Source organism: Hoplias malabaricus, chromosome 9, assembly GCF_029633855.1.
Source record: "Hoplias malabaricus isolate fHopMal1 chromosome 9, fHopMal1.hap1, whole genome shotgun sequence".
NCBI lineage: Eukaryota > Metazoa > Chordata > Actinopteri > Characiformes > Erythrinidae > Hoplias > Hoplias malabaricus.
The window spans coordinates 31,363,986-31,388,826 of NC_089808.1; the positions used below are offsets into that span (position 1 = coordinate 31,363,986).

Genomic DNA, 24,841 nt, shown 5'->3' on the forward strand with positions numbered 1-24,841 from the left:
AACCTTTTTCACTTGGTTTTCTTTCTTCTCCATTCTCATTTTCTCCATATTTATTCAGTAAAATGATGATCTCTGATTAAAAGCAGCAAAAAACAGAACAACTCTTATAAATATATAAATAAACTGACTAGGTTGTTTTATTTTAGTTTGTGGGTTGTTTAATTAAAGATCCCCAATTTAATGGGCCAATGTGCTAACATGGGGGAATGTATTAACTCTTGGATTAAAGTGCCAGTTTAAGTGGTAAAGTTAATTATTTTACAGTGTAAGTTCTTTGAGTTTCATTGTCTATTCTCCCATATTTTGGTCATGTTTAGATGTCCTTAAATACAATTTTATCTCCTTCTATTTAATGTGTATCTTGTAATAATAATAATCAGGCTGACTCAAAAGTAAAATAAAGGGGCAGAGATTGCAAATTGGAAGCTATTTATTATGTCCTAAAGGTTTTCATGTTCATGATATGCATAGTTTGATTCAGTTTTGTTATAATAATAATAATAATAATAATAATAATAATAATAATAATAATATAATTTTATTTAGAATCACCTTTCATGACACACAAGGACACTCTACAAGTCAAAGGTAGAGTAAATAAAACATGATAACAATATACAAACAATTAAACCAACCCAAAGAGAGCTGAATAATTAATAATAAAAGCTTAAAAAAATTAAAAATATAAAAATAGTCCTTAGTACACTGGTCAGTTGATATATTTATATCAATATATTTAATATTAAGGTTTTTTGGAACAAGGCCACAGAGAAGGTTTATTTGTTTCCTAAAACATCATTTAGCCAGAGAGCATTTTGATATAAAAACTATTTGTGGGTCTGCCTTGAAACTCAGTTGCTCTGTGACACTTACGTGATGTTTAGCAAGCTGAAATATCTTCACAAAGGACACAGTTAGCACTCAAGTAGATCTGGACACATCATTAAAACTTTAGGGAGACAAAAACGGTTCTGTGATGGCATCACACAAACAACCCTTCCTGGCACTGGTATTTTAAAAGTATACCATTTTAAAACGTGTGTATTCTATTTTAAGTATTTTTCTTTTTTCATTTACAGGTCTCACTTCAACATGCGATGAATTGCCTAAAATCCCTTAAAGAAGTTGGATGAACTTCCTTTCAAGCTGATAAATTATCAGCTGGCAAACATCTCTCATATCAGTATTACAAAAGCAGTATATTCTCAAAATATATGACATAATTCAAAAGGATTTCGTCACACTGACCAGTCTGAGTAAGTGTAGTCTTACAAAGTAAAGATGACTTCCCAGATAAAGACCCAGATGTGCCCATTTCGGCTGTTTCTTGTACTGGGACTTCTGCCTTGTGCTTGTGGCTCCCTGGTGAAGACCAACCTCGGCCTGCAGGTGAAGAGAGGACAGTCAGTTTTCCTGCGGGAAGGAGATTTGCAGTTTCACATACCCAGAGAGAAAGATGCCTGCAAAGTGGAAGTGGTCCTGAATGAGCCTATTACCCAACGTGTCGGGACACTTTCCCCCCAGGTACTGGTTCTTTCTCGTTTCTGCTTCTACATCATGACACATTAATTTATCTGTATACCAAGTTTAGGAATGTTTGATCTTGTCTGCAGAAAGTCAGTGTGGCTGTTGTTCATTCAAACTAGAGAGCAAATCTGATCCTACATGTTTGATCAGTTCTTATTTTTCACACTATTATTTTGCACGTAGGACACACCTAAACCTAAAGTACCCATAATATCATAATTTAAGCCATTGAAATATTAAATAATATATTGTTTTATGTACAAAGTCCATTTCAAGGAAAGTTGGGAAACTGCGCCAAATCTGAATAAAAACCAGAGTGTAATGTTTGTGACTGAAAATCAAGCTAGAACTGAATCTGTGCAGTGCCAGAGAATTTTTTTAAGACCAACTAAAGAAAAATGTGCACATTTCTTAAGATATTGCAGTTCTTTTACTTATTTTAACATCTCAAAGTACAAAGGAAGTTATTCCGATTCACATCTTGTGTTTTCACAAACTCGGAGTTGTTTAAAATATGTGTTTTTATTTATGAGATATATTCAAATGAAGGAAATATTGGAGCAATTTAAGAGTTACTTTACAGCAAATTCAGGTGTCCATCCATGTTCGTCAATTTTCACCTCTACATTTCTAAATTTCTCACTTGTAGAGGTCCATTTTAAATCAATCAGATTTAGGGATACACTATTGTGGAGAGGGGTTTCCAATTTTCCATCTAAAAATTGTTAGTCTCTAAAATATCGCTATAAGATATTTTTAAAACAATTTGACAAATCTATTGTAGCTGTTAATATCTTCCTATGTATTGTTGTGTCTTGTTTGTTACATTCAGTTCTCTAGAATTGTAACATTATTAACATGGAGGTTTTATATAAGCCTTTATGGTGTTTTTTTAGATTATGTATGTTATGTTAGGTCTGGGGTGGCACAGTGGCCCAGCAGGTAGTGTCGCAGTCACACAGCTGTGGGGATCTGAGGTTGTGGGTGAGTTTGGTGTGTTCTCCTCTGTGTCCGTGTGGGTTACCTCCAGGTGCTCTAATTTCCTCCCGCGTTCCAAACAAAACACACACCTTAGAAGGTGGATTGGTGACTCAATAAAGTGTCCATAGGCGTGAATGTGTGAGTGTGTGTTGCCCTGCATAGGACTGGCCTCCAGGGTGTGTTCCTGCCTTGCGCCCAGTGATTCCGGGTAGGCTCTGGACCCACCGTGACCCTGAACTGGATAAATGCTTACAGATAATGAAGGAATGAATGATTCTTAAAGTTTATTCATTCACCCAGTGATTCTGGGTAGGCTCCGGACCCACCGCGACCCCGAACTGGATAAGCAGTTATAGAAAATGAATGAATGAATAAACTTTAAGAATCATTCATTCATTCATTATCTGTAAGCACTTATCCAGTTCAGGGTCACGGTGGGTCCAGAGCCTACCCGGACTCACTGGGCGCAAGGCAGGAACACACCCTGGAGGGGGCACCAGTCCTTCACAGGGCAACACACACTCACACATTCACTCACACCTACGGACACTTTTGAGTCACCAATCCACCTACCAACGTGTGTGTTTGGACTGTGGGAGGATACCCGAAGCACCCGGTGGAAACCCACGCGGACACAGGGAGAACACACCAAACTCCTCACAGACAGTCACCCGAAGCAGGACTCAAACCCACAACCTCCAGGTCCCTGGAGCTGTGTGACTGTGACACTACCTGCTGCACCACCGTGCCGCCCAAATTAAGAGTCAAACTATATTAATATAAGTAAAGCCTAACATCAATGTGATTTTCTATGCCATCACCAGTGATTGCACAATAAAATATTATGTTCTTGGTGTGCTCTACTTCTGCTGTTGCTGAATCTGAACTGAGGTTACTGTATGAATATTTAGACAAACCATCTGTTTTGGACACAGATAATTGTGACCTTGTGCAGAAACAGCTGCACTTAAAGACTTTTAAAAATATATATATTTTTCTTTTGTGACTTTTTCCCTTGGTTCCCATACTCCTGTCCTCTATTCATTTTCAAGGGCTTTTCGGCCACTGTGTGTAGCAGAACCTTTGGAATCAGCTGTATCAGATGTCAGACATTTGCTGAATCAGACAATGAGTTTCTTTCTGTTAATATAGTGTTAATGATTGTATTGCATTTTGCATGAGCTTCAGGTGGTGAGAGAAACCACAGTATCAAACAACATTTCATTCAGATTTGAATGGATTGCCATTCAGAAGAAAAGCCGTCTAATTAGTCTCCCCTTCAGCCCCATGCAAAGAACTTACAAGATAAATGAATATGTGATGACAGATAAATGCTGACTTGTAAAGTGATATAGTTGAATATTAGCTCAGGTTTGTATCATCACAACTTTGAATTAACGTTTTTAATAACTGAAAATTATAATCAACAAATGACAATCAACTATGCATAGTATTTACAGAAACATGCAAAGAACACCTTTGTTTATTTATTTTTATCTTCTCTCAAAAGGTCCATAAGCTAGAGTATGTTACTCATTTTTTTAGATAATGTTTCTGATTTCTGGTTACTTATTTCACTGGTATTACATCCTCTTCATCATCATCATCATCTTTTCTGCTTATTTCAGGGTCGCGGTTTCACTGGTATTTTCTGCTGAAATTCTTATTTTTAAATAAACCGCTGTCTAAATGTGGGACTTGAAGTGAACAGGATGAAGAGGCTGAGCACTTGTGTTTTTATGTTTGTAATTATTTCCTCAAAGTGACCACAAGTATGACATCTGCACTCAGACAAAAAAATGTATAGTTCTTGGAACTGTTGTCGTTTGCTTGTGAGACATTGTGTCTGGATCATGGTAAAATAATGTGCAGTTTTTGAAAAACATTTTAATTGCTTTTTTATGTCCTTTTCAAACATCATGTGCTTTTTGAAATCATCTAAACATGTGGTGTACTGCCGCAATCTGACAAAGCTACAGAAAGAGATGCCTTTTCATGTTCCGTTATTACTTGGACTAAACATTTTTGTCAGTGTTTATTTTAATAATAATACTTATAATATGCAATTATTTGTCATTGTACAACGTACAATGAAGTGTATCTTCTGCATTTAACCCATCTGTGGCAGTGAACACACACACACACTAGGGGTTGTGAACACACACCCAGAGCTGCAGGCAGCCATCCCCAGTTGTGAGGGGCTTGAACCAGCAACCTTCCGCTCCCAGGCTCGGTCCTCTAAACATTAGGCTGCCCATTTTTGAAAGAGGTTTCTTATGCATTGTTAAACTGCTGTTTTTTAATCAGGTTTTTAACTGCCACTATTTGGCTGATGAGGTGAAATATACTCATAATGGCTGTCCAATATTAAAAGAAGATACTGTCAAACTGCGACTGTATAGGTATGTATTTTAATGCATAATGTTTATTTCACTGGAATAAAACATTTTAACAATGGTAGAATTGTTCTAAGATTACATTAATCATTTTGTATTTCAGGTTCACAGAGACAGAGACGTATAGTGAAATATTTTCACTCCATGTTGATATAATGGATCCTGACTGCAATGTTATAAAGCTGGGGCCACAAACACTGCAGGTTCCTGAGTTCTATGGTCTTTCCAATGTTCTGGACGGTAATGTTGTGTCCTTCCACTATGAGCATCGCTCCAACATAGAGTGCACAGTCAGAGTGCTGACGCCAGAGTCTCATCTCCCTGGACATGGTCAGCTGGTCAGTGGGGAGGCGGAAAAGCTTGAGGGGCCTAGAGGGGATGAACCAGACAGCTTTGTGTCTATCCGACAACAATTAGGTATGACATCTTCAAATATTAAAGTTTACTTTTTGGAATGGGCAAAATATTGTACTTCTGAATTTGAGTAATAGGAGAAGTACTCTTGCTGTAATTTTAATATCATAATTATACTTATATAACCGATAATATTAATATTATAAAAGCACTAGTAGTCTGTCTGTAACTATGAATATTTCATGTATTAAGCTAGTTTTCATATATGCCCAAATATGCATTTAATCGCCATTTGTTCAGAAACTATTTTGCATTTTTCAAACATTTCAGATAATAAGGCCAGAGCCAACTGCAAAAATGAAGTTTGTTTGAAAGGACTAAAACTAGTCAAGATCACGGAAGTGTCCTGTGATGAATTCTTAATGCTGGGTATTCGCTATCAACATATATCTCCTCCATCACCTGACACTGACTACATTGCTATCAGACTTGACCTCACAGACACCAGAAGCAGAAGCATAATCCAGGTAAATATTACACAGTCCAGCTCCTTATTTAAAGTGTATACTTGAGTGATAATATTTATGATTGAAAACACCCCCTGTATTCCAATCATTTGTTGCAACCAGTCAGAACAAGCCTGGATTCCTGTGACAATTAAGGGTGCTGTCAGGAACCAGCCCCCCAAGCCAGCCTTCATGTCCATGTTTATCCTGGAAGTGGACCAGTTCATCCTGACTCCATTCTCTACAGCTATTCTGGATGCGGTAGATGCTGAGACCCCTAAGAACAGACTTGTCTTCAATATAACCAAGTTCCCAAGTGAAGGCTTCATCACACACTTGTCTGACCACACCAAGCCCATTTCATCATTCACCTGGACAGATCTGAATGACATGCTTATCAGTTACCAGCCGCCTAATTCCAGCCATACACAACGCAGGAACTACGAGGTACCACATACCCATCATATAACAATATTAACCACATTCAGAGTAGCTCTTTTGCTTACTGTGCTAAATATTTGTCTACATGAAGTACTGTTTGGGCAAGATTAGGAAATGTTAAGGTGTGGTACAAGCACTGCTATTTTAGTCCTGTGCAAACACATTTATATCACAATATTCCTGTATGCACCCTGTGCTCCTTACATACTAGAAAAAGTAGATTGTAGGATATTACTAAATATGTTAACATTATCCACTATTATTCATTTAGTGACTGTATTATTTATGTGTAACTGAGACTTTATTCTACTAGGTAGAGTTTGAGGTCCATGATTTTTATTTTGAGAAAAGCCAGCCTGTGATTGTACATGTGTCAATCAGGACAGCAGACACTAATGCACCAAGAGTATCATGGAACATGGGTGAGTATTCTATCTTGGTTAATAAGTGGATTTTACCTTTTTACAATTTATATTATTATTGATAGGGGTTTAGCTAACAGTTTTGTGCTGATTCTAATTAAGCCTTTTATTTGAATAGGTCTTAGTCTTTTGGAAGGTCAGTCACGTCCAATAACATGGGAACAGCTCCAGATTGTGGATAATGATGATCTGAAGATGGTGAAAATCATCACTGTGGATGGTTTACATCATGGTAGACTGACTGTCAGAGGTATGCAATCATGATATGCTCCTTCATCTACATGAGCTAATGAAGGTTTTCTAAACTGCAAATCATGTTGCCAAAGGTTTGTGGACACCTGCTGATCCAAAGTTTCTCCTGAAATGAAGAGGGAGGGTCATAAGGATTTATCCGTGTATGTGGCAGCTTTTACTGTCGTGATATAGCATTTATGCTATTATGTTGGGCCTTTTCTGTGATGGCTTGGTTGCATTCAGTTGCTGTCAGTTACACATGCCTAATGATAAGTTCAGGGTCTCAAACACCACTCCAGATCATTGCAAAAGCATTTAACGGAACACCATAAATACAAAGAACAGTGCGCTGAGTGTGGTGCCCTTAGGCTCATTCGCGGCCACTATTCCATTTCGATTCATGCTCCTCTATAGGGATTATACAAGTTGTACTGCTGTATTGTAATGTGTTTCATTTTAACTGACTGGTTTTAGGTGGGAAGGGATTCATGTTCACTGTAAGTGACATCAAAGCTGGAGTAGTGCGCTATCACCATGATGACAGCGATACCACCAAAGACTTTGTGATCTTTCGAATCACCGATGGCCGCCACCAGGCCAGGCACAAGTTCCCCATCAACATCCTGCCCAAAGATGACAGTCCACCTTTCCTCATCACCAATATGGTTCTGGAGCTGTCTGAAGGGCAAACAGCTCTGCTTAGAGGGTCAATACTGCAAGCCTCAGACATGGACTCCAGTGATGATTACATCCTGTTCAACATCACCAGACCCCCTCAAGCAGGGGAGATCATGAAAATGCCTGGTCCAGGAATCACAGGTTAAAAGAGCTTGTTTCTCTTTCTTTTAATTTTTGCTTAACTAATGCTTTTCCTTAATATTGGCTTCTGTGTCATTAAATTTTTTTTTCTAGGCTATCCTGTAACACGCTTTCTCCAAAAAGATCTCTTCCATTCCATTGTCTACTACAGGCATTTTGGCAGTGAAATATTTGATGACTCTTTTGAGGTGGTGCTATCTGACTTCCATGATCCTCCGAACCTCTCAGACCCTCAGGTATAATGTATTGCACCATCTAATATTAACAACATGAAGCCCTTCCCACCTAAAACCAGTCAGTTCAAATGAAACACATTACAGTATAGCAGCATATATTAATATAACAGTCCAGGTGTCTGTGAGGAGTGTGGTGTGTTCTCCCTGTGTCCGCGTGGGTTTCCTCTGGGTGCTCCGGTTTCCTCCCACGGTCCAAAAACACACGTTGGTAGATGGATTGGCGCCCCCTTCAGGTTGTGTTCCCACCTTGCGCCCATTGATTCCGTGTAGGCTCAGGACCCACCGCGACCCTGAACTAGATAAGCGCTTACAGGCAATGAATCAATGAATAATAAACCCATAAACTCATAAATATCTTTTGGTGGGCATTTTATATTTTTGCCTAATGTAGCTTTTGGAAGACAGATAATTCAGCACTATTTATAATCATCAAAAAATTAAAAATATTAAATTTTATTTATTTATTTATTTATTTCGAAATTTTAATTTTAATTTAGGAAATTAATAAACAAATTAACATTGCTCTCAGAATGTCTGCAGAAGAAAATATGTTTGATTAAAATAAAAATCCATCCATCCATTATCTGTAACCGCTTATCCAATTTAGGGTCGCGGGGGTCCAGAGCCTACCTGGAATCATTGGGCGCAAGGCGGGAATACACCCTGGAGGGGACACCAGTCCTTCACAGGGCAACACAGACACACACACATTCACTCACACTAAAATAAAAATGATTACCAATTTTCAAATGTTTCTTTTTTCCCCTAAATTTGTAGATCATTGTGATTCAAATCCAGCCTGTTCCAGATCAACCACCTAAAGAGGTTCCAGGAACCACACGGTACTTAGAAGTTAAAGAAACAGATGTGGTGTATCTGACCAAGCAGCAGCTACACTTTGTTGACGTGGAGTCACCAGACTGTGAGCTTACCTACACTCTTACCACTCCACCTTTCTACAGCAGCACGTCTGCGTAAGTGCTCAAACAATTTAGGCAATGATACGTTTTGAGAGAACAGAACAGAATATCTTAATATTAATTATTTAATATTTTAATATTAATATATGCAGTGGTTAATCTAAATAGGCTAGCCACTTTCTCTTAAAAACATGTTTATATGCTTTTGTTTATCAGAGGTAGTGATGGAGGGAGGTTGTTCCTGGTTGACAGCATTCCAAAGTTGACCAAGGATCCCAATGCCCCTGTGCTCAGACTTTTCACACAGGTACAAATATGTGACTGTTGTCTTTTCTCCCACACAGTTAAGGTTGAATGTGAACCTTAACAGCCTTCTTTTCTCCACTTAGCATGCTGTCAACTACATGAAGGTGGCCTACATGCCTCCTATCCATGACATTGGGCCTTACCCCCAGCACATTCGGTTTATCCTGTCTGTGACCAGCCAGCAGGGCCGCACCACCAATGGAATCTGTTTCAACATCACGGTGCTGCCAGTAGACAATCAAATCCCAGAGGTAACCCACAGTCGTATGCTTCTATACAATTTGAAAATGATTGGTAAATACATTTGACTCAACAGAATGGAAGGAAGCAGAATGAGTGGCAATGATCACACCCACATGTTCCTGTTAGATGCCATAGGCATGATCTTGTTTTGAAGATCTCCATTTCCTCAGTTCAGAATCGTCCGTTTCCACACCACTGCTTTATACGACTTGAGCATCTACCACTGTCAATATCAAAAACATTCTTTCAAGCATGTTTAAGCTTCAGGCTATTAGCAGAGCAGTCCGGAGCTTGTCTCCATTTTGACCTGACACCTGGTACATGACTGTACACCACCATCTGCTACAATGTCAAACCTTTGCTTTGCTTTACATGATATTTGAGTTAATTGAGTTGATGTTACTGATTAACTTACCATTGGATTAACAATTTTTTTGTATGCATGCTGTATGTTCTAAAAATGTTCTTAAAATCTTCAGGCAGGTGACTATGAGTTTGTCTTATGCTGATTCGCAGGTGCAAGTGAACCAGCTGTCAGTGGATGAGGGAGGAGAATGCTGGGTAACTGTGGACCACTTGCACCTGACAGATGTGGACTCTCTGGAGGAATCCCTGCATGTGGAACTAAAAAGAAAACCTCAGCATGGAGAACTGTATTTGGATGGAGCCCCCTTGAGTCAGGGCCAGACCTTTACTATTAGGGACCTGAAAAACCTAAAAGTTAGGTCAGAAATGGTGTCATTTTATTCACCGTGTACTTCCTTTCTTTTCATTTCATGTGTAACTGCACTGCTCCTCATTTGATAGCTTAACAATCTACAGCAGGAAGATTGTTATCTCTTCTTGTCCACAGATATCACCATGATAGTTCAGAGACGGATCAAGATGACATTGAATGCATAGCCACTGATGGCGTGAATTCAGTTGAATTTGTTTTGCCTGTTAAGGTAACGATATACAAATTTGAAACTGTACATTCAGACATTTAAATATTTGATGACCTTTAAACTTCTGTCTGACTAAAAGACTTGTACACTCACCGACAGGTAACTCTAGTGAATGATGAGGTGCCAGTGCTGGTGTCAGAGTTGAAGCCTGTTCTGGAGTGTCCAGAGGGACAGGACATTGTGATTACTGCGGAATATATCTATGCAACAGATGCTGATAGTGATGACAGCAGATTGGTCTATCTGGTTGCTCGTCAGCCTTATTATGGTGTGATCCTGAGGAATGGTCTTATAGTGGATAGGTTCATTCAAGAAGACATAAAAGCTGGGATTATCACTTACAAACACACAGGTACCAAGGCTGAGTGTTTACGTTTTAATTATGCCATGGCATATTAATTATTGCAAGTTATTAAAACATGTTATGGCTTATTTGCCTATCGACTATATACTATCTGCTTTTTTTGCTGAATAATTGGTGTTTTGAATATTTACCAATACATGTGTAAATATGTTTGTTTGTCACTGTTTAATGTTGTTTTCTGTTATGGTATTTAAACCATGATTCAACCCAGTGATGTAAATTACATTCCTAAGGACAGGAGATTGGATTGCTCCCTCGTCATGACACCCTCACGTTCGTGATCTCTGATGGACAGACACATTCAGGTCCAGTTTGCTGCTATGAGAGAACTCAAGTGTATAGTAGACCAGCAGCTCTCCCACAGGACCCCCTACCAGTCTATGACCTCAATGTTACCATTTATCCTGTGGACAACCAGCCTCCTACTGTTACAGTTGGTAATTTTTTCAATTATTTATTTCTGAGGTTAGAAAAAAAAATAGTTTAGATGCATTTTGCAATTGACTTGCACACTTAAATATTTGTGGCAGAGAAAATTATGATTATGTGTTTAATAAACAGGAATTTGATGTGTTTTATTTACATTAAATCCAATTTGTTGTGTTTTTTTTCTTTTTCTTTTTACAGGTGCAGTGTTTGGAGTAGATGAAGGTGGATCCACTGCTATCACTGTTTCCCATTTAAGAGCTTCTGACCAGGACACTCCTGTAGAAGACCTGCAAGTTGTTCTGATCTCTCCACCACAGTTTGGCTATATTGAGAACATCCTGCCCAGCCCTGGGTTTGAAAAGAGCAACATGGGCATCAGTATTGGTCAGTGCTCTGCACAGATATGTTGTTCTTCAGTGAATACACCAAACACAAGGTCTCACTGGCTGTATTCAAATGGCTCCATACTCCCTAAAGAGTGCACTGCATAAGTCATTGGTGAAGGCTGCAATATTCAAATAGTGCACTAAATATCCAAGAGATACATTTGAGATAAAGCCATAGGCTCCATTTCTCTCTATTGGACATTGATTGCTTTTTTGTTACGGTGAATGCGTTTTTGACTTATGTGGTGCAATATGGAGTGTATTAAAGCCATGTGAGACATGTACATATATTCATACATACATATATTAGAAATATTTGATTAAATTTGACATAATATTTCCAGAATTGTTGGCTTTCATATTTTCTGTCTCTCAGCCTCTTTTTCCTATAGGGATGTGCTTAATGGACACATAAACTATGTACAATCCAGACACCAAAAGATTGAACCTACCACTGACCAGTTCATGCTGTGCGTCTCTGATGGCAAACACCAGTCTTCTGCAGTCCCTTTCTACATCGTCATCAGTCCAACTAATGATGAAATACCAGACTTCTTAACCAGAAACTTTACAGTGAGTTAAAGACTGGCGCTTGAAACAATAAAAGTTTCAATAAACCAGGATTTTGTGTCCAGGAAAATCACGATACTTGTAAATAGCACATGTATTTCATTTTGTAATTCCTGCTTCTACTGTCATTGAATTGAAATACACTTAAAAACCTTGGACAACATGCTTAAATGTGTTAGATTATGAAGTAATGATATAAAACACTGCCATGACAGTGACTGTGAATATATATTTTACAGGTCAGAGAGGGAGAAATGAAAGATTTGGATGCATCTATTATAAGTGCGATGGATCTGGATATTCCCAGAGATCGTTTAACCTTCAGCATCATTCAGCAGCCCCTGCATGGTGCCATTATGGGCAGGCCCCATGGTAGTGAAGTGGCTCGTTATAAAAAATCCAGCCTAAAGCACGGAGCTGAGGACCATGTACAGGAGTTCACCATGGAAGACCTCAGGAGTGGTACTGTAGCATGATATCTTTGTGGACATATTATGATTTATATCGTACATAAATTGTAATTATTTACTGTCTGTATATGCTGCAAGTTAGACTATTTAATAAAATATATACAGATATTATATATTTTATTTTCTAAACTTGTTTATTCTCTGAATTCCATGTAGCCCATATTAATCTCTAATGTTTTAGAGTCAACTATTTTGTAAACATGTAAACCATAGTGTACCATGACCTTTATTCAGCCTATGGTATTTATAGTGTCTAAAGATGTTTTACTGGGACTCTGTTTTCAGGTATGACTCTGATGTATATGCATGATGACTCTGAGAGTAAGCAGGATGACTTCATCATTCAGCTCTTTGATGGAAAGCACCAGCTTCAGAGACACCTGTTGATTCAAGTTCTGCCCGTAAACGACGAGGAACCACACATAATTCGGTAACAAAACCACTATTATTTACAAATGTGCAATTATTTGTCATTGTACAATGAAAGGTATCCTCCACATTTATCCCCTCTGTGGCTCTGGGGCAGTGAACACACACACAGTCACACACGCACACACCCCGGGAGGGCAGTTAGGGGTTGAGTGCCTTGCTTGCTCCCACTGCCCCCAATTTTACTGCCCCATTCCAGTCTTGCTTCTGTGTAAAGGGGTAGTAATTATCTTTAAATTATTATATTTTTTCATTATTATAACCTCTGCAAACAGTTGTCATTTATTATAACCTCACAAAACAATGCCACTGCTTAATCATAGGCTGTTACTGCTAAGCCACATTCCAGTCATACATGTACCAACATGATGATTCTAATGTTTCTAATAATTTGACACACTAATCTAGAATTTCGCTTTGTGAATGTTCTCATATGTCTGTAAACCATGTTTGCTACAGTTCTGAACGCGTCTCTGCCAAATTTTAAAACCCGAAATCTCTGTATTATGAAATGTATGTATCGATAGTTTGCTAAACTGTGTGATGTGTGTGTTCTACAGGAACACGGGGATTGAGGTGGGAGCAGGAGAATCCAGATTTATCTCCAGTGCAGTATTAAGTGCTCATGATGATGACACCTCCTCCACTGACATCATCTACATATTTGAGAGTGTTCCAGCATATGGCCTGCTTCAAATCAAGGTCAGCATATGAAACACAGGGAAGGCACATTCCCAAAGTCCTATTCACTTGTTGTTTACAAGTGACAGTGTTTATTGTGTATGCACTTTATCTGTGGAGAATGTGGTTCTGCATTTCAAACAGCAGTTCTGGATGTCACATGCCCTGGTTGTATGAGATGGCAATGATTGAATGGTGTCAGATCATACAGCCTGTGTGTCCGGTGTCCTCTCAGACAGGCGTGGACTGGGTGGATGTGACAGCTGGTATGAACTGCTCTCAGGAAGATGTGGATATGAACCTGCTGAGATACGCACACACAGCTCAGCCTGGAGTTCACATGCAAGACGTGTTTGTGTTCCGTCTGCACGACGGCAAGAACCGATCTCCTCCACAGCACTTCCACATCTCGCTGAAGGAGCTCGAGAAAGGTCAGACGTTTTTAAGGAAGCTATTTTATTCCAAATTTTGACTAATACTGACTACAGAAAAAAATAAATAAAACTCTCTTGTTTGTTTTTCAGGAGAAATTGCATTATTTGTAAATCCTGTGAGAGCTACCCGTGGAGAACATGTAGTGATCACTACTGATGTCTTACTGGCTGTGGATGGTGCTGACAAGCCAGAAGAGCTGCTCTATGTCATCACTGTGCCCCCAGCACATGGCCATGTGGAGTACATCAAACACACTGGCATTCCCATTGACTCTTTCAGCCAGTTGGACGTAGCAGCTAATGTGGTGTGCTATGTCCATGACAACAGAGCTACTTCACCTAGAGAGACGCTGCAGTAAGCAGTACATGGTTGTTTTTCTTTGGTGCTGTAACCTTATTTATACTAAATGTTTACCATTATTAATTACTGAGTGCCCTTATAGCAAAGACTCATAACTTCAGCAGTTCATACTGGGTTTGCAAGATATTTTGAGGCCTTAAAATCACTGTGTATGTTTGATTTGTTTAAGGAGTCTTTGGGAGAAGATATGTATTAATATAATATATATTCTTGTCTTTTTCTAAACTGTTCCTAGGTTTGTCATTAGCAACGGAAAATCCACTCGTAATGGCACTCTGGTGGTTTTAGTGGAGATGACAGACAGGGTTCTACCTACACTAGTGCAGAAAGCTGGTCTACGAGTTCCTCAAGGTTCCATCATCACCATAACACCTAATAACCTCCACCTGTCTGACCCAGACACACCTCCCCATTCCCTGATCTATACGCTCGTCCAGCCGCCGCAATATGGAGAACTATTTGTGAAGGGGACAACTCTAGTTTCAGGGAGTAACTTTACCCAGCAGAATGTTCAGGATCTGGACGTTGCATACAGACATTCTGGTGGGGCTTCTCAGATTGATCGCTTTATATTCACCGCAGCTGACAGCACACACAAAGGCTTTCTGGTGGAAGGGAAAGTGCAGATAGAACCGGTCTTCTTCACCATACAGGTGTGCAGCATTTACTGTTTAAGTTCTGTTTTTCATTTACAAAAGTGCAGATGATCCAGTAATACTGCATGTGTGTGTTCAGATTGAACCATTAGACATCCCTGCCCCTAGAGTAATAGTGCTGGAGACTCTGTGGAAAGTGGAGCTTCTTAAAGATGGACGTTATGGAATCTACATCTCATCAAGAGAGTTGAAGGCTCAAGATGCAAACGCTGCAGAGGAGGACCTCATCTTCCATATACTCAGAGCTCCTTACTTTGGTTATTTGGAAAATGGCACTAATGGTAAGAAGATGAATACTGTACAAATTCAGGTACTCCCCTTTGTTTCTTTGATTGTGTTTGTTTCTGAAGAGAAAAAAAATCAGGTGTTTTTTATGGAGGTACATTTGGAGCAAAACACCTGAGCACCTGTGACAGTGACTCTCACAAATACAACCTCACAGTTATACCTTCATAAATCCTTTATTGCTGGTGCACAAATGCAATTCTGCACACACAAGTAAAAAAAATATGCGCTCACAGTTTTGCTATAGTTGCAGCGGTGAATATATACAAATATACCTCCATAGTTTTTGTCTGTCCCATATGTGTGAAATGACAAAGCTATTGGCCCAGTGTGGGTCTAATATGGGTCTCAGCTCATAATGAAATATAAGTTTTTCAGCAAAGAGGCTGTGCGCTCTTCGCTGGTGTAAGGGATCATTTAGGCTCTTTATCTGCAGGTGACTTTGTGCGTCAACGGTTCACTCAGAGGGACCTGAACAAGAAGAATATTCTCTATGTAATAAACTCTGCCCTGGAAGCATTGATGGACAGTCTGGAGTTTGCTGTCGCTGACCCACTGGGAAACACTGGACCATCTCACAGGTAAACGCTGTTTTGTCATGGTGAAAAGTCCTATTTTCGCCAGACATGTCCTCTTTTCGGGACCTAAAAAATGCGTCCAGCCGGGATTCCAAAACTGTCCGGGATTTTGCCGTCTACTAGGGTGACCAGATCTGAGATGGTGAAAAAGAGGACACGTCTTGGGGGGAGGGGGTGCAGACTGACCAATTAAATGTTTACAGAGAAGGTTATCGACCAATAACGGTAGCTCTACAGTCAGACCGTCCAATCCGAAGATTTTAGGCTACTTTACCACGCCCCCTTCTCACTCAAGCGACCCAATCGGAGTAGGGGAGGGCGGGACTAGTTTGTGAACGAAACGCTTCTCGAAGTTCTATGTAAGCTCTAGAAAAACAAAATCCCGGACGTTTGTGAAATTTCGCCCGAACATTTTTTTAAGTCTAAAAAAGAGGACATGTCCGGGTAAAAGAGGACGTCTGGTCACCCTACCGTCTACCGTATTTCCTCTGTCCCAAATCTTATAAAAAGCCCTAATACCTCTTTGAAGAGTGCACTTCGATGACGCATGATGACGTTCTTTTAGAACAATAGGGAGCAAAAGGGTCGCGCAGGGATGAAGTGTTCAAGGGGTCGGAGCTCAGAGCAGAAATGGGACACAAGTCGCCGCGCGCACCTGTTTGTGTTTACATCACTTTCAGCCGAGCTCTGTTCCACATCAGTGTTTTACTGGAGCCTGGAACAGAAATGTGTTGAAAGTCCATCCATCCATCCATCCATTATCCACCGCTTATCCGGGTCCGGGTCGCGGGGGAAGCAGTCGGAGCAAAGAAACCCAGACCTCCCTCTCCCCAGCCACCGACTCTAGCTCCTCCGGGGGTATACCGAGGCGTTCCCAGGCCAGTCGAGACATATAGTCTCTCCAGCGTGTTCTTGGTCTGCCCCGGGGCCTCCTCCCCGTTGGACATGCCCGGAACACCTCTCCAGGAAGGCGTCCAGGAGGCATCCGAACCAGATGCCCGAACCATCTCAGCTGGCTCCTTTCGACGTGGAGGAGCAGCGGCTCCACTCCGAGTCTCTCCCGGATGTCCGAGCTCCTAACCCTGTCTCTAAGGGAGAGTCCAGACATCCTGCGGAGAAAACTCATTTCAGCCGCTTGTACCCGCGATCTCGTTCTTTCGGTCACTACCCAAAGCTCGTGACCATAGGTGAGGGTTGGGACGTAGATTGAACGGTAAATCGAGAGCTTTGCTTTTCTGCTCAGCTCTCTCTTCACCACAACGGACCGGTACAGAGCCCGCATTACTGCTGACGCTGCACCGATCCGCCTGTCAATCTCACGCTCCATCTTTCCCTCACTCGTGAACAAGACCCCGAGGTATTTAAACTCCTCCACTTGAGGCAGGATCTCACTTCCAACCTGGAGAGAGCACTCCACCCTTTTCCGGCTGAGTACCATGGACTCGGACTTGGAGGTGCTGATCCTCATCCCTACCGCTTCACACTCGGCTGCAAACTGGTCCAGCAAGAGCCGGAGGTCCCGGCTCGATGAAGCCAACAAGACCACATCATCTGCAAAAAGCAGACATGGAATCCTGAGACCACCAAACCGGACACCCTCCGCCACTTGGCTACGCCGAGAAATTCTGTCCATAAAAATTATGAACAGAACCGGTGACAACGGGCAGCCCTGACGGAGTCCAACTCTGACTGGAAACCAGTCAGATTTACTGCCAGCCATACGAACCAGACTCCTGCTCTGTTTGTACAGGGACTGGATAGCTCGTAACAAAGAGCCCAGTACCCCATACTCCCTGAGCACCCCCCACAGAATACCCCGAGGGACACGGTCGAATGCCTTCTCCAGATCCACAAAACACATGTAGACTGGTTGAGCAAACTCCCATGCACCCTCCAGGATCCTAGCGAGGGTAAAGAGCTGGTCCTGTGTTCCACGACCGGGGCGGAATCCGCATTGTTCCTCCTGGATCCGAGGTTCAACTATCAGTCGGACTCTCTTCTCCAGTACCCCCGCATAGACCTTACCGGGGAGGCTGAGGAGTGTGATCCCCCTATAGTTGGAACACACCCTCCGATCCCCCTTTTTGAAAAGGGGAACCACCACCCCAGTCTGCCAGTCCAGAGGCACTGCCCCCGATGTCCACGCGATGTTGCAAAGACGTGTCAACCAGGACAGCCCCACAACATCCAGAGCCTTGAGGAACCCGGGGTGAACCTCATCCACCCCCGGGGCCCTACCGCCAAGGAGTTTCCCTACCACCTTGGCCACTTCAGCCCCAGTGATAGACGAGCCCCCCCCGGGGTCCCCAAGCTCTGCTTCCTCTGCGGAAGACGTGCTGGTGGGATTGAGAAGATCCTCGAAGTATTCCTTCCACCGTCTGATGACGTCCCCAGTCGAGGTCAACAGTTCCCCACCCCCACCATATACAGTGTTGGTGGAAAACTGCTTTCCCCTCCTGAGTCGCCTGACGGTTTGCCAGAAACTTCTTGGAGCCGACCGAAAGTCGTTTTCCATGTTCTCACCAAGCTCCTCCCACACCCGAGTTTTTGCCTCAGCGACTGCCGAGGCCGCAAGCCGCTTGGCTCCCCGGTACCTGTCGGCTGCCTCCGGAGTCCCCTGAGCCAACCAGGCTTGATAGGACTCTTTCTTCAGCTTGATAGCCCCCCTCACCCGGGGTGTCCACCACCGAGTGCGGGGATTGCCACCCCGACAGGCACCGACAACCTTGCAGCCACAGCTCTGTTCAGCCGCCTCAACAATGGAGGTCCGGAACATGGCCCACTCGGACTCAATGTCACCAGCCTCCCCCGGGATGCAGTCGAAGCTCTGCCGGATGTGGGAGTTGAAGATCTTTCTGACAGGTTCCTCTGCCAAACGTTCCCAGCAAACCCTCAGCACACGTTTGGGCCTGCCAGGTCTGTCCGGCATCCTCCCCCGCCATCTGATCCAACTCACCACAAGGTGGTGATCAGTTGACAGCTCAGCGCCTCTCTTCACCCGAGTGTCCAGAACATATGGCCGCAGGTCAGATGATACGACTATAAAGTCGATCATCGAAATGCGGCCTAGGGTGTCCTGATGCCAGGTGTACTTGTGGACACCCTTATGTTCGAACATGGTGTTCGTAATGGACAAACTGTGACGAGCACAGAAATCCAATAACTGAACACCACTCGGGTTCAGATCAGCGGGGCCGTTCCTCCCAATCACGCCCCTCCAGGTCTCACTGTCATTACCCACGTGAGCGTTGAAGTCCCCCAGCAGAACAATGGAGTCCCCAGAATGAGTGTTCTCCAGCACTCCCTCTAGGGTCCCCAAGAAGGCATGGTACTCTGAACTGCTGTTCGGTGCATAAGCACAAACAACAGTCAGAGCCCTTTCCCCAACCCGAAGGCGCAGGGAAATTACCCTCTCGTCCACTGGGGTAAACCCCAACGTACAGGCGCTAAGCTGGGGGGCTATGAGTAAGCCCACACCTGCCTTACGCCTCTCACCCTGGGCAACTCCAGAGTGAAAGAGCATCCAGCCCCTCTCAAGGAGATTGGTTCCAGAGCCCATACTGTGTGTCGAGGTGAGCCCAACTATATCTAGCCGGTACCTCTCAACCTCGCGCACCAGCTCAGGCTCTTTTCCCACCAGAGAGGTTACGTTCCATGTTCCAAAAGCCAGTTTCAGTAACCGAGGATCAGAACGCCAGGGCCCCCGACCCCGACCGCCACCCGATCCACAATGCACCAGACCCGGATTACTACCTCTCCCACAGGTGGTGGGCCCATGGGAGAGTGGACCCATGTATTTCCTTCGGGCTAAGCCCGGCCGGACCCCATAGGTGAAAGTCCGGCCACCAGGCGCTCGCCAAGGAGCCCCTCCCCCAGGCCTGGCTCCAGGGTGAGGCCCCGGTAACCCTGCTCCGGGCAAGGGAGGCTGTGTCCTCGTTGTTATCTTATTCATCCATGTCTTTATGGATCACTCTTTGTCTGGCCCATCACCTAGGACCAATTTGCCTTGGGAGACCCTACCAGGGGCTATTGCCCCCGACAACATAGCTCCTAGGCTCACGCAGGCACGCAAACCCCTCCACCACGTTAAGGTGGTGATCCAAGGAGGAGTGTGTTGAAAGTTGTTAAGGTAATTTATCATAGTCTCTGCTTTGTAGCTGAATGAGTTTCTATGTCACACGAGCCTTTCACTTTCTGCTCTATATTGTAAAAAAACTGAAAGTCGTCATTTCTGTCTCTATAACGGCACAAATACACGGACACACCTGACCGTTACTGACTTTCTGACGAGTTAATCAAGTTACATCTGCGCAGTTTTTGTGTTTAATATTAACTTAAAAAAAAAAAAAAATAGGCCATTCACTCATTAAATAAGGAACGGGACTGAACTATAGCTTTCACATACAGCACGTTTTAAGGCTAGACCTTTTAAAATATGAAATATAAGTATTTTTACATAAATGTTTGGATCCTAGCGATGCTCTGATCAAGTCTGTATTACTCCTGGTTGATAAAGTGTGGTGCTTGCTTTTAGTAACGTTTAAAAAACAGTTAAAAGTTGAACTCGTCAGTTTCTGTTATGATCATGATGTTTTCTGGTGTAAACAAGTCGTTTTAATACAGGGCTTCAGGTTTGAAGTTTGGTATGAACAGAAAATTACAGGTCTTAATGATAATAAACTGTCAATAAATGACAAAAAATATTATTTTGGCTTAGGGCCAAATGTTGAATGGAAAGGAATCTGTCCAAAAAGGCATTTGATTTTTAATCTTATTAACGAGTATCTGTTAATGTAGAGTGACCAGATCTGAGATGGTGAACACTGACCAATTAAATGTTTACAGAGAAAGTTATCGACCAATAACGGTAGCTCTACAGTCAGACCGTCCAATCCGAAGATTTTAGGCTACTTTACCACGCCCCCTTCTTACTCAAGCGAACCAATCAGAGTAGGGGAGGGCGGGACTAGTTTGTGAACGAAACGCTTCTCGAAATTCTATGTAAGCTCTAGAAAAACAAAATGCCGGACGTTTGTGAAATTCCGCCCGGACATTTTTTTAAGTCTAAAAAAGAGGACATGTCCGGGTAAAAGAGGATGTCTGGTCACATAGTTAATGTATTAAATTTCAGCAGCATGGTTATGGAAGAATTTGTGCTGCCAACCTGTCCCATGTGTCCTCTTTGCCCCATGTGTACTCAGATATGGTCACCCTAGATAAAGCATAGTAAGGACTTTTGCTGGGAGAACTTTGAAAAAAAAAAGTCATATTGTACACAGTTAAATGCAGTTTTGGCCCAATTGTGTGTCACTTTTTTGTAGGTTAGACTTCAGCTGGGCCAGAATAGAGCTGACTAAGACAGAGCATCGTGTGTGTGAAGGCCAAGGACAACTCTCGTTAACCATTGAGAGGAAGGGGAATGTCCAGGATTCTTCATATGTATCAGTTAAAGTGAGCCAAATGAGGACTCGAGTTTTCACTCATCTCATCTCAATTATTGTCGACTAATTTGGATTGTTTTTTGAGTAGATATACATTCACGTGTTCTGCCCTCTTGTGGTTCAGTGTAATAACCGCATCTTGTTCACTGCTCAGGTAAAAGAATTAACAGCATCTGCTGGAAAGGATTTCATGCCTGCTCCCTCAGCCCTGATTCAGTTTGATCCTGGTAATGTACATTACATTTGGCAAAAAATATTTATTTGTATCATGTTTATCTGCAGTAATTGATAATATTCCCAAATCATAAAATACTCTGCGGCTGTATCTTCAGGTGTGGCCAGTCGACTGTGGAAAGTGGAGCTGCTGCAGGATTCTCTGGAGGAGGCTGAAGAAATGTTTGAGGTGACCCTGGATTCTCCAGTTGCTGCTGTACTGGGAAGAAACATCAAAGCTACTGTTACAGTAGTGGACACCAGAAACGGTGAGACTGTAGCACAGACATGTCAGTAGTTAAAATTGGGTTTAAAAAGGCAGCTAAAAACATGACTTCTTCCTCTGATATTTTAAACCTAACATTTTATTGTTGGAAAACACATTCATAAGGCACATGAAAACACACAGAAAAAAACCCTCATAACTGACAAGCTTTCTAAAGGTTGTAGATTTGAAGGGTGTAAAATTAAAAGTGGGAAGACTCAAATATACAAAATTTTGATTTCCTGAAGTGATCAGGTTCTTGTCTACCTCCTCAGGGAAATGTGATGAGAAAGTGCCCCCAGGGAGGACGAGTCTTCAGGGAAAAGAGGTACCTATAGGGCCCTACCCCAGACATGGCTTCATCCAGGTGGAGACTTTACCCATCACTCAGGCAGATGTGGTGATCAGTGCCAGAGGAGATAATTTGCCTCAGATCGTTCCTTCCATCTCTAAGAAAAGACTGAGGACCAATGGCAATGGAAAGAAAGTGAGTAATGTGCTTGTAAAAAATGACATCATTAATCTTCATGTTTCTGTGTTGTATGTTTTAATGAATTTTCATCAACAGATTCAACCCTCTTCAGTCCTTCAAAGTGGATCTGAGGTTGTTTACACTGTAAGTTGAACCTACAACCACAGATTCACACATAATCTACCTGTAATCAGCAACCATCCTATATGCAGTGTGTTGTTTCTTATACTTTGTACTGTACAGAATCGAACAATAACAAAATTAAAATAATGCATTTAAAATGGTAAAAACCACTGGCCTAAATGATAAATTACTAAAAGCGTTGCATCATCTTGTACTGTAGTATCATGGAATCATGTCACTGGCAGTGGAGGATGACACAACTCCTGGTTTCAGTGGAAGAAAGGCTCAAGTTCAAGTCACCAGTAGAGGACAGCAGCGTGGACTTCCAGTCAAAACCAGAAGCCAGCTTTCTGCATTGCCTTCAAGTAATCATCAAGGCACTGCTGCTCAGGTTGGAATTAAATGAAAGCTTGTGCAGTGCATAGCATCTAAATTGGCATGGGCTGATTAGCGATGATAAACAAGGAAAGCCACAAATAAGAGTTGTATATATTTGAAGTTGAAGGATTGTTTATACAGTTTAGCTGTTTATTAATTCATACTTGGTTATGTCCTCAGAAAATGTCTTCTAGGCTGGTCTCTAAACCCTGCACTCCAGAGCTGAGAGGTTTTCTTCATCACAACGAGACCTCAGGTCAGCTCTTCCAATGCAACGGAATCACCTGGAAACCGTGGGCTGCTTCTGATGAGGTAGTAATGTGACATCACCTCAGATAATCCATTGTTTTGAAATGAAAAAGGTTTTAAAAGAGAGCTCCTCCAATTTTTCAAGACTGCATCTGCACGATGAAATAAAGAATACTCATTTGCAGTTAATCATAAATGTTTACAGCGGTGGGGATAGGAACCAGACATCCAGAATGTTTCAATCTTTCTGAAAGATCTTCCCTTCAAGCAGACACCCTGATGTTATTAGTTTTTTCCTACTCTTATGCAGGCAGTAAATGCACAGAAGTGTCCACAAGGATGGAAATACCATAACCAGCACTGCTATCTGCTGAGTTCAGAGGGTAAAGCCACATGGAGCGATGCTGCCAGGGCCTGCAGAGAGAGGTAAGACCAACCACACACTAGAACATTTTCAGCATTTCCCTCCGACCATGCTTTAATTTGCTCAAAATAACTGCTCATTTTGATTCAGCTTCCAAGGAAATCTTGTCAGTGTCCTATCAAATGCAGACATGGTCTGGCTCTGGGACTTCAGCGGGAGGAAGCCATTTTGGATAGGTAACATATTAATATAGATGGGTATATACCATTTATAAAATAAATTTCCATTTTCACATTGGATACTAATAGACAGTTGCAATCACTTTCTGCAGGTTTAAATGACCGAGAGAGTGAAGGCCGCTGGGAGTGGGTGGGTGGAGAACCTGTTACTTACACCAACTGGAGGCGAAGTCCCCCCAGAACCCGAAGGAAAGGAAACAAAAAGTGCGTTTTGGTTTGGAAGAAATCAAAATGGCAAATACGAGACTGCAAGACAGGAAGGGGACACGGCTTTGTGTGCTATGTAAAAACATGAGGTGCTCCCACTCCCAATCCATTATTATGTTTTTAAGAGACCAATTACTTTTCAACACAAGGGAATCCTGTAAGGAATAATAGCACACATGGTGAATCAGAGCTTAAATTTGGGTGTTCTGAACTCTTCACGAGTAAACGGTTAAGCACAATGTTAGATCTCAAATGTAACAACACTGAGTTTTCCGGAATTCCTATTGTTTAAATGTAAATGGAATGTAATAAGAACAAATCCTTGTGAGAGTGCATTCAGAGGAGACACTGTGTTGTTTCACCTTAGAACTGGAGGTAAAGCTATGAACGTTACGATAAACACGATTTGTTTTGTATTTAGCATCAATTTTTGCATTTGAACTGTTTTATATTGTAAATGTACACTGCATATATTTTCCCCTCATGCATATTTATTTTACTTATGTATGGTTATTTCTTGTATGTGTTATACTTTTTGGGTTTGATTTACCATTTTATTTAGCATATTAAATTTCTTTGCCACAATAATTTAAGGTGCTTAAGAATATTAGCATCAACCACATGTATCTGTACTACTGAAATTACATTTGCCAACAGAAAGAATGTATTTGTTTACTTAACCAAATGTTTCCGGGTTAAACGTTCAACTTCAGGGAGTTTATCATTTCTACTGTATACACTATACCCAACAATGACCAACCAAACAGCCAATATTATGATCAAATGACAAGCTTTTATTAAACAGCTGTTAATCAATAGAAACAAAAATGATATTTATAAAATAATTACAGATAAAATCATCTATTTTCAGGATTTCAGTTTTGTTAACATACAAAATAAGGCACTGTTAAGTAG

General features: G+C 41.7%; 1 protein-coding gene across 1 annotated transcript; it reads left to right on the plus strand.

Annotated features, from left to right (window-relative positions):
- The first annotated feature begins 1,281 nt into the window (after positions 1-1,281).
- frem1a (Fras1 related extracellular matrix 1a) lies at positions 1,282-24,612 on the plus strand. The gene is made up of 36 exons (XM_066680507.1): positions 1,282-1,524; positions 4,816-4,910; positions 5,008-5,344; positions 5,597-5,785; positions 5,888-6,211; positions 6,519-6,627; positions 6,746-6,877; positions 7,336-7,680; positions 7,774-7,916; positions 8,694-8,890; positions 9,053-9,143; positions 9,226-9,393; positions 9,902-10,110; positions 10,239-10,332; positions 10,432-10,684; positions 10,930-11,133; positions 11,324-11,509; positions 11,888-12,084; positions 12,321-12,543; positions 12,837-12,981; positions 13,541-13,682; positions 13,897-14,092; positions 14,186-14,450; positions 14,692-15,109; positions 15,192-15,393; positions 15,834-15,978; positions 21,297-21,426; positions 21,571-21,643; positions 21,749-21,898; positions 22,170-22,381; positions 22,463-22,510; positions 22,710-22,880; positions 23,048-23,179; positions 23,427-23,542; positions 23,631-23,716; positions 23,812-24,612. Exons 1-36 carry the CDS (start codon positions 1,282-1,284, stop codon positions 24,012-24,014), a joined length of 6,573 nt encoding a protein of 2,190 aa, XP_066536604.1. The 3' UTR covers positions 24,015-24,612.
- Positions 24,613-24,841: the final 229 nt, after the last annotated feature.

What these genes read in the sequence shown, in the direction of transcription:
- frem1a (XM_066680507.1), top strand. Translation starts at nt 1,282, where the DNA reads ATGACTTCCCAGATAAAGACCCAGATGTGCCCATTTCGGCTGTTTCTT. An exon ending in GCTGAAGGAGCTCGAGAAAG is followed by an intron (nt 14,093 to 14,185) that starts GTCAGACGTTTT and finishes TTTGTTTTTCAG; the next exon opens with GAGAAATTGCATTATTTGTA. An exon ending in CTTCATATGTATCAGTTAAA is followed by an intron (nt 21,427 to 21,570) that starts GTGAGCCAAATG and finishes TTCACTGCTCAG; the next exon opens with GTAAAAGAATTAACAGCATC.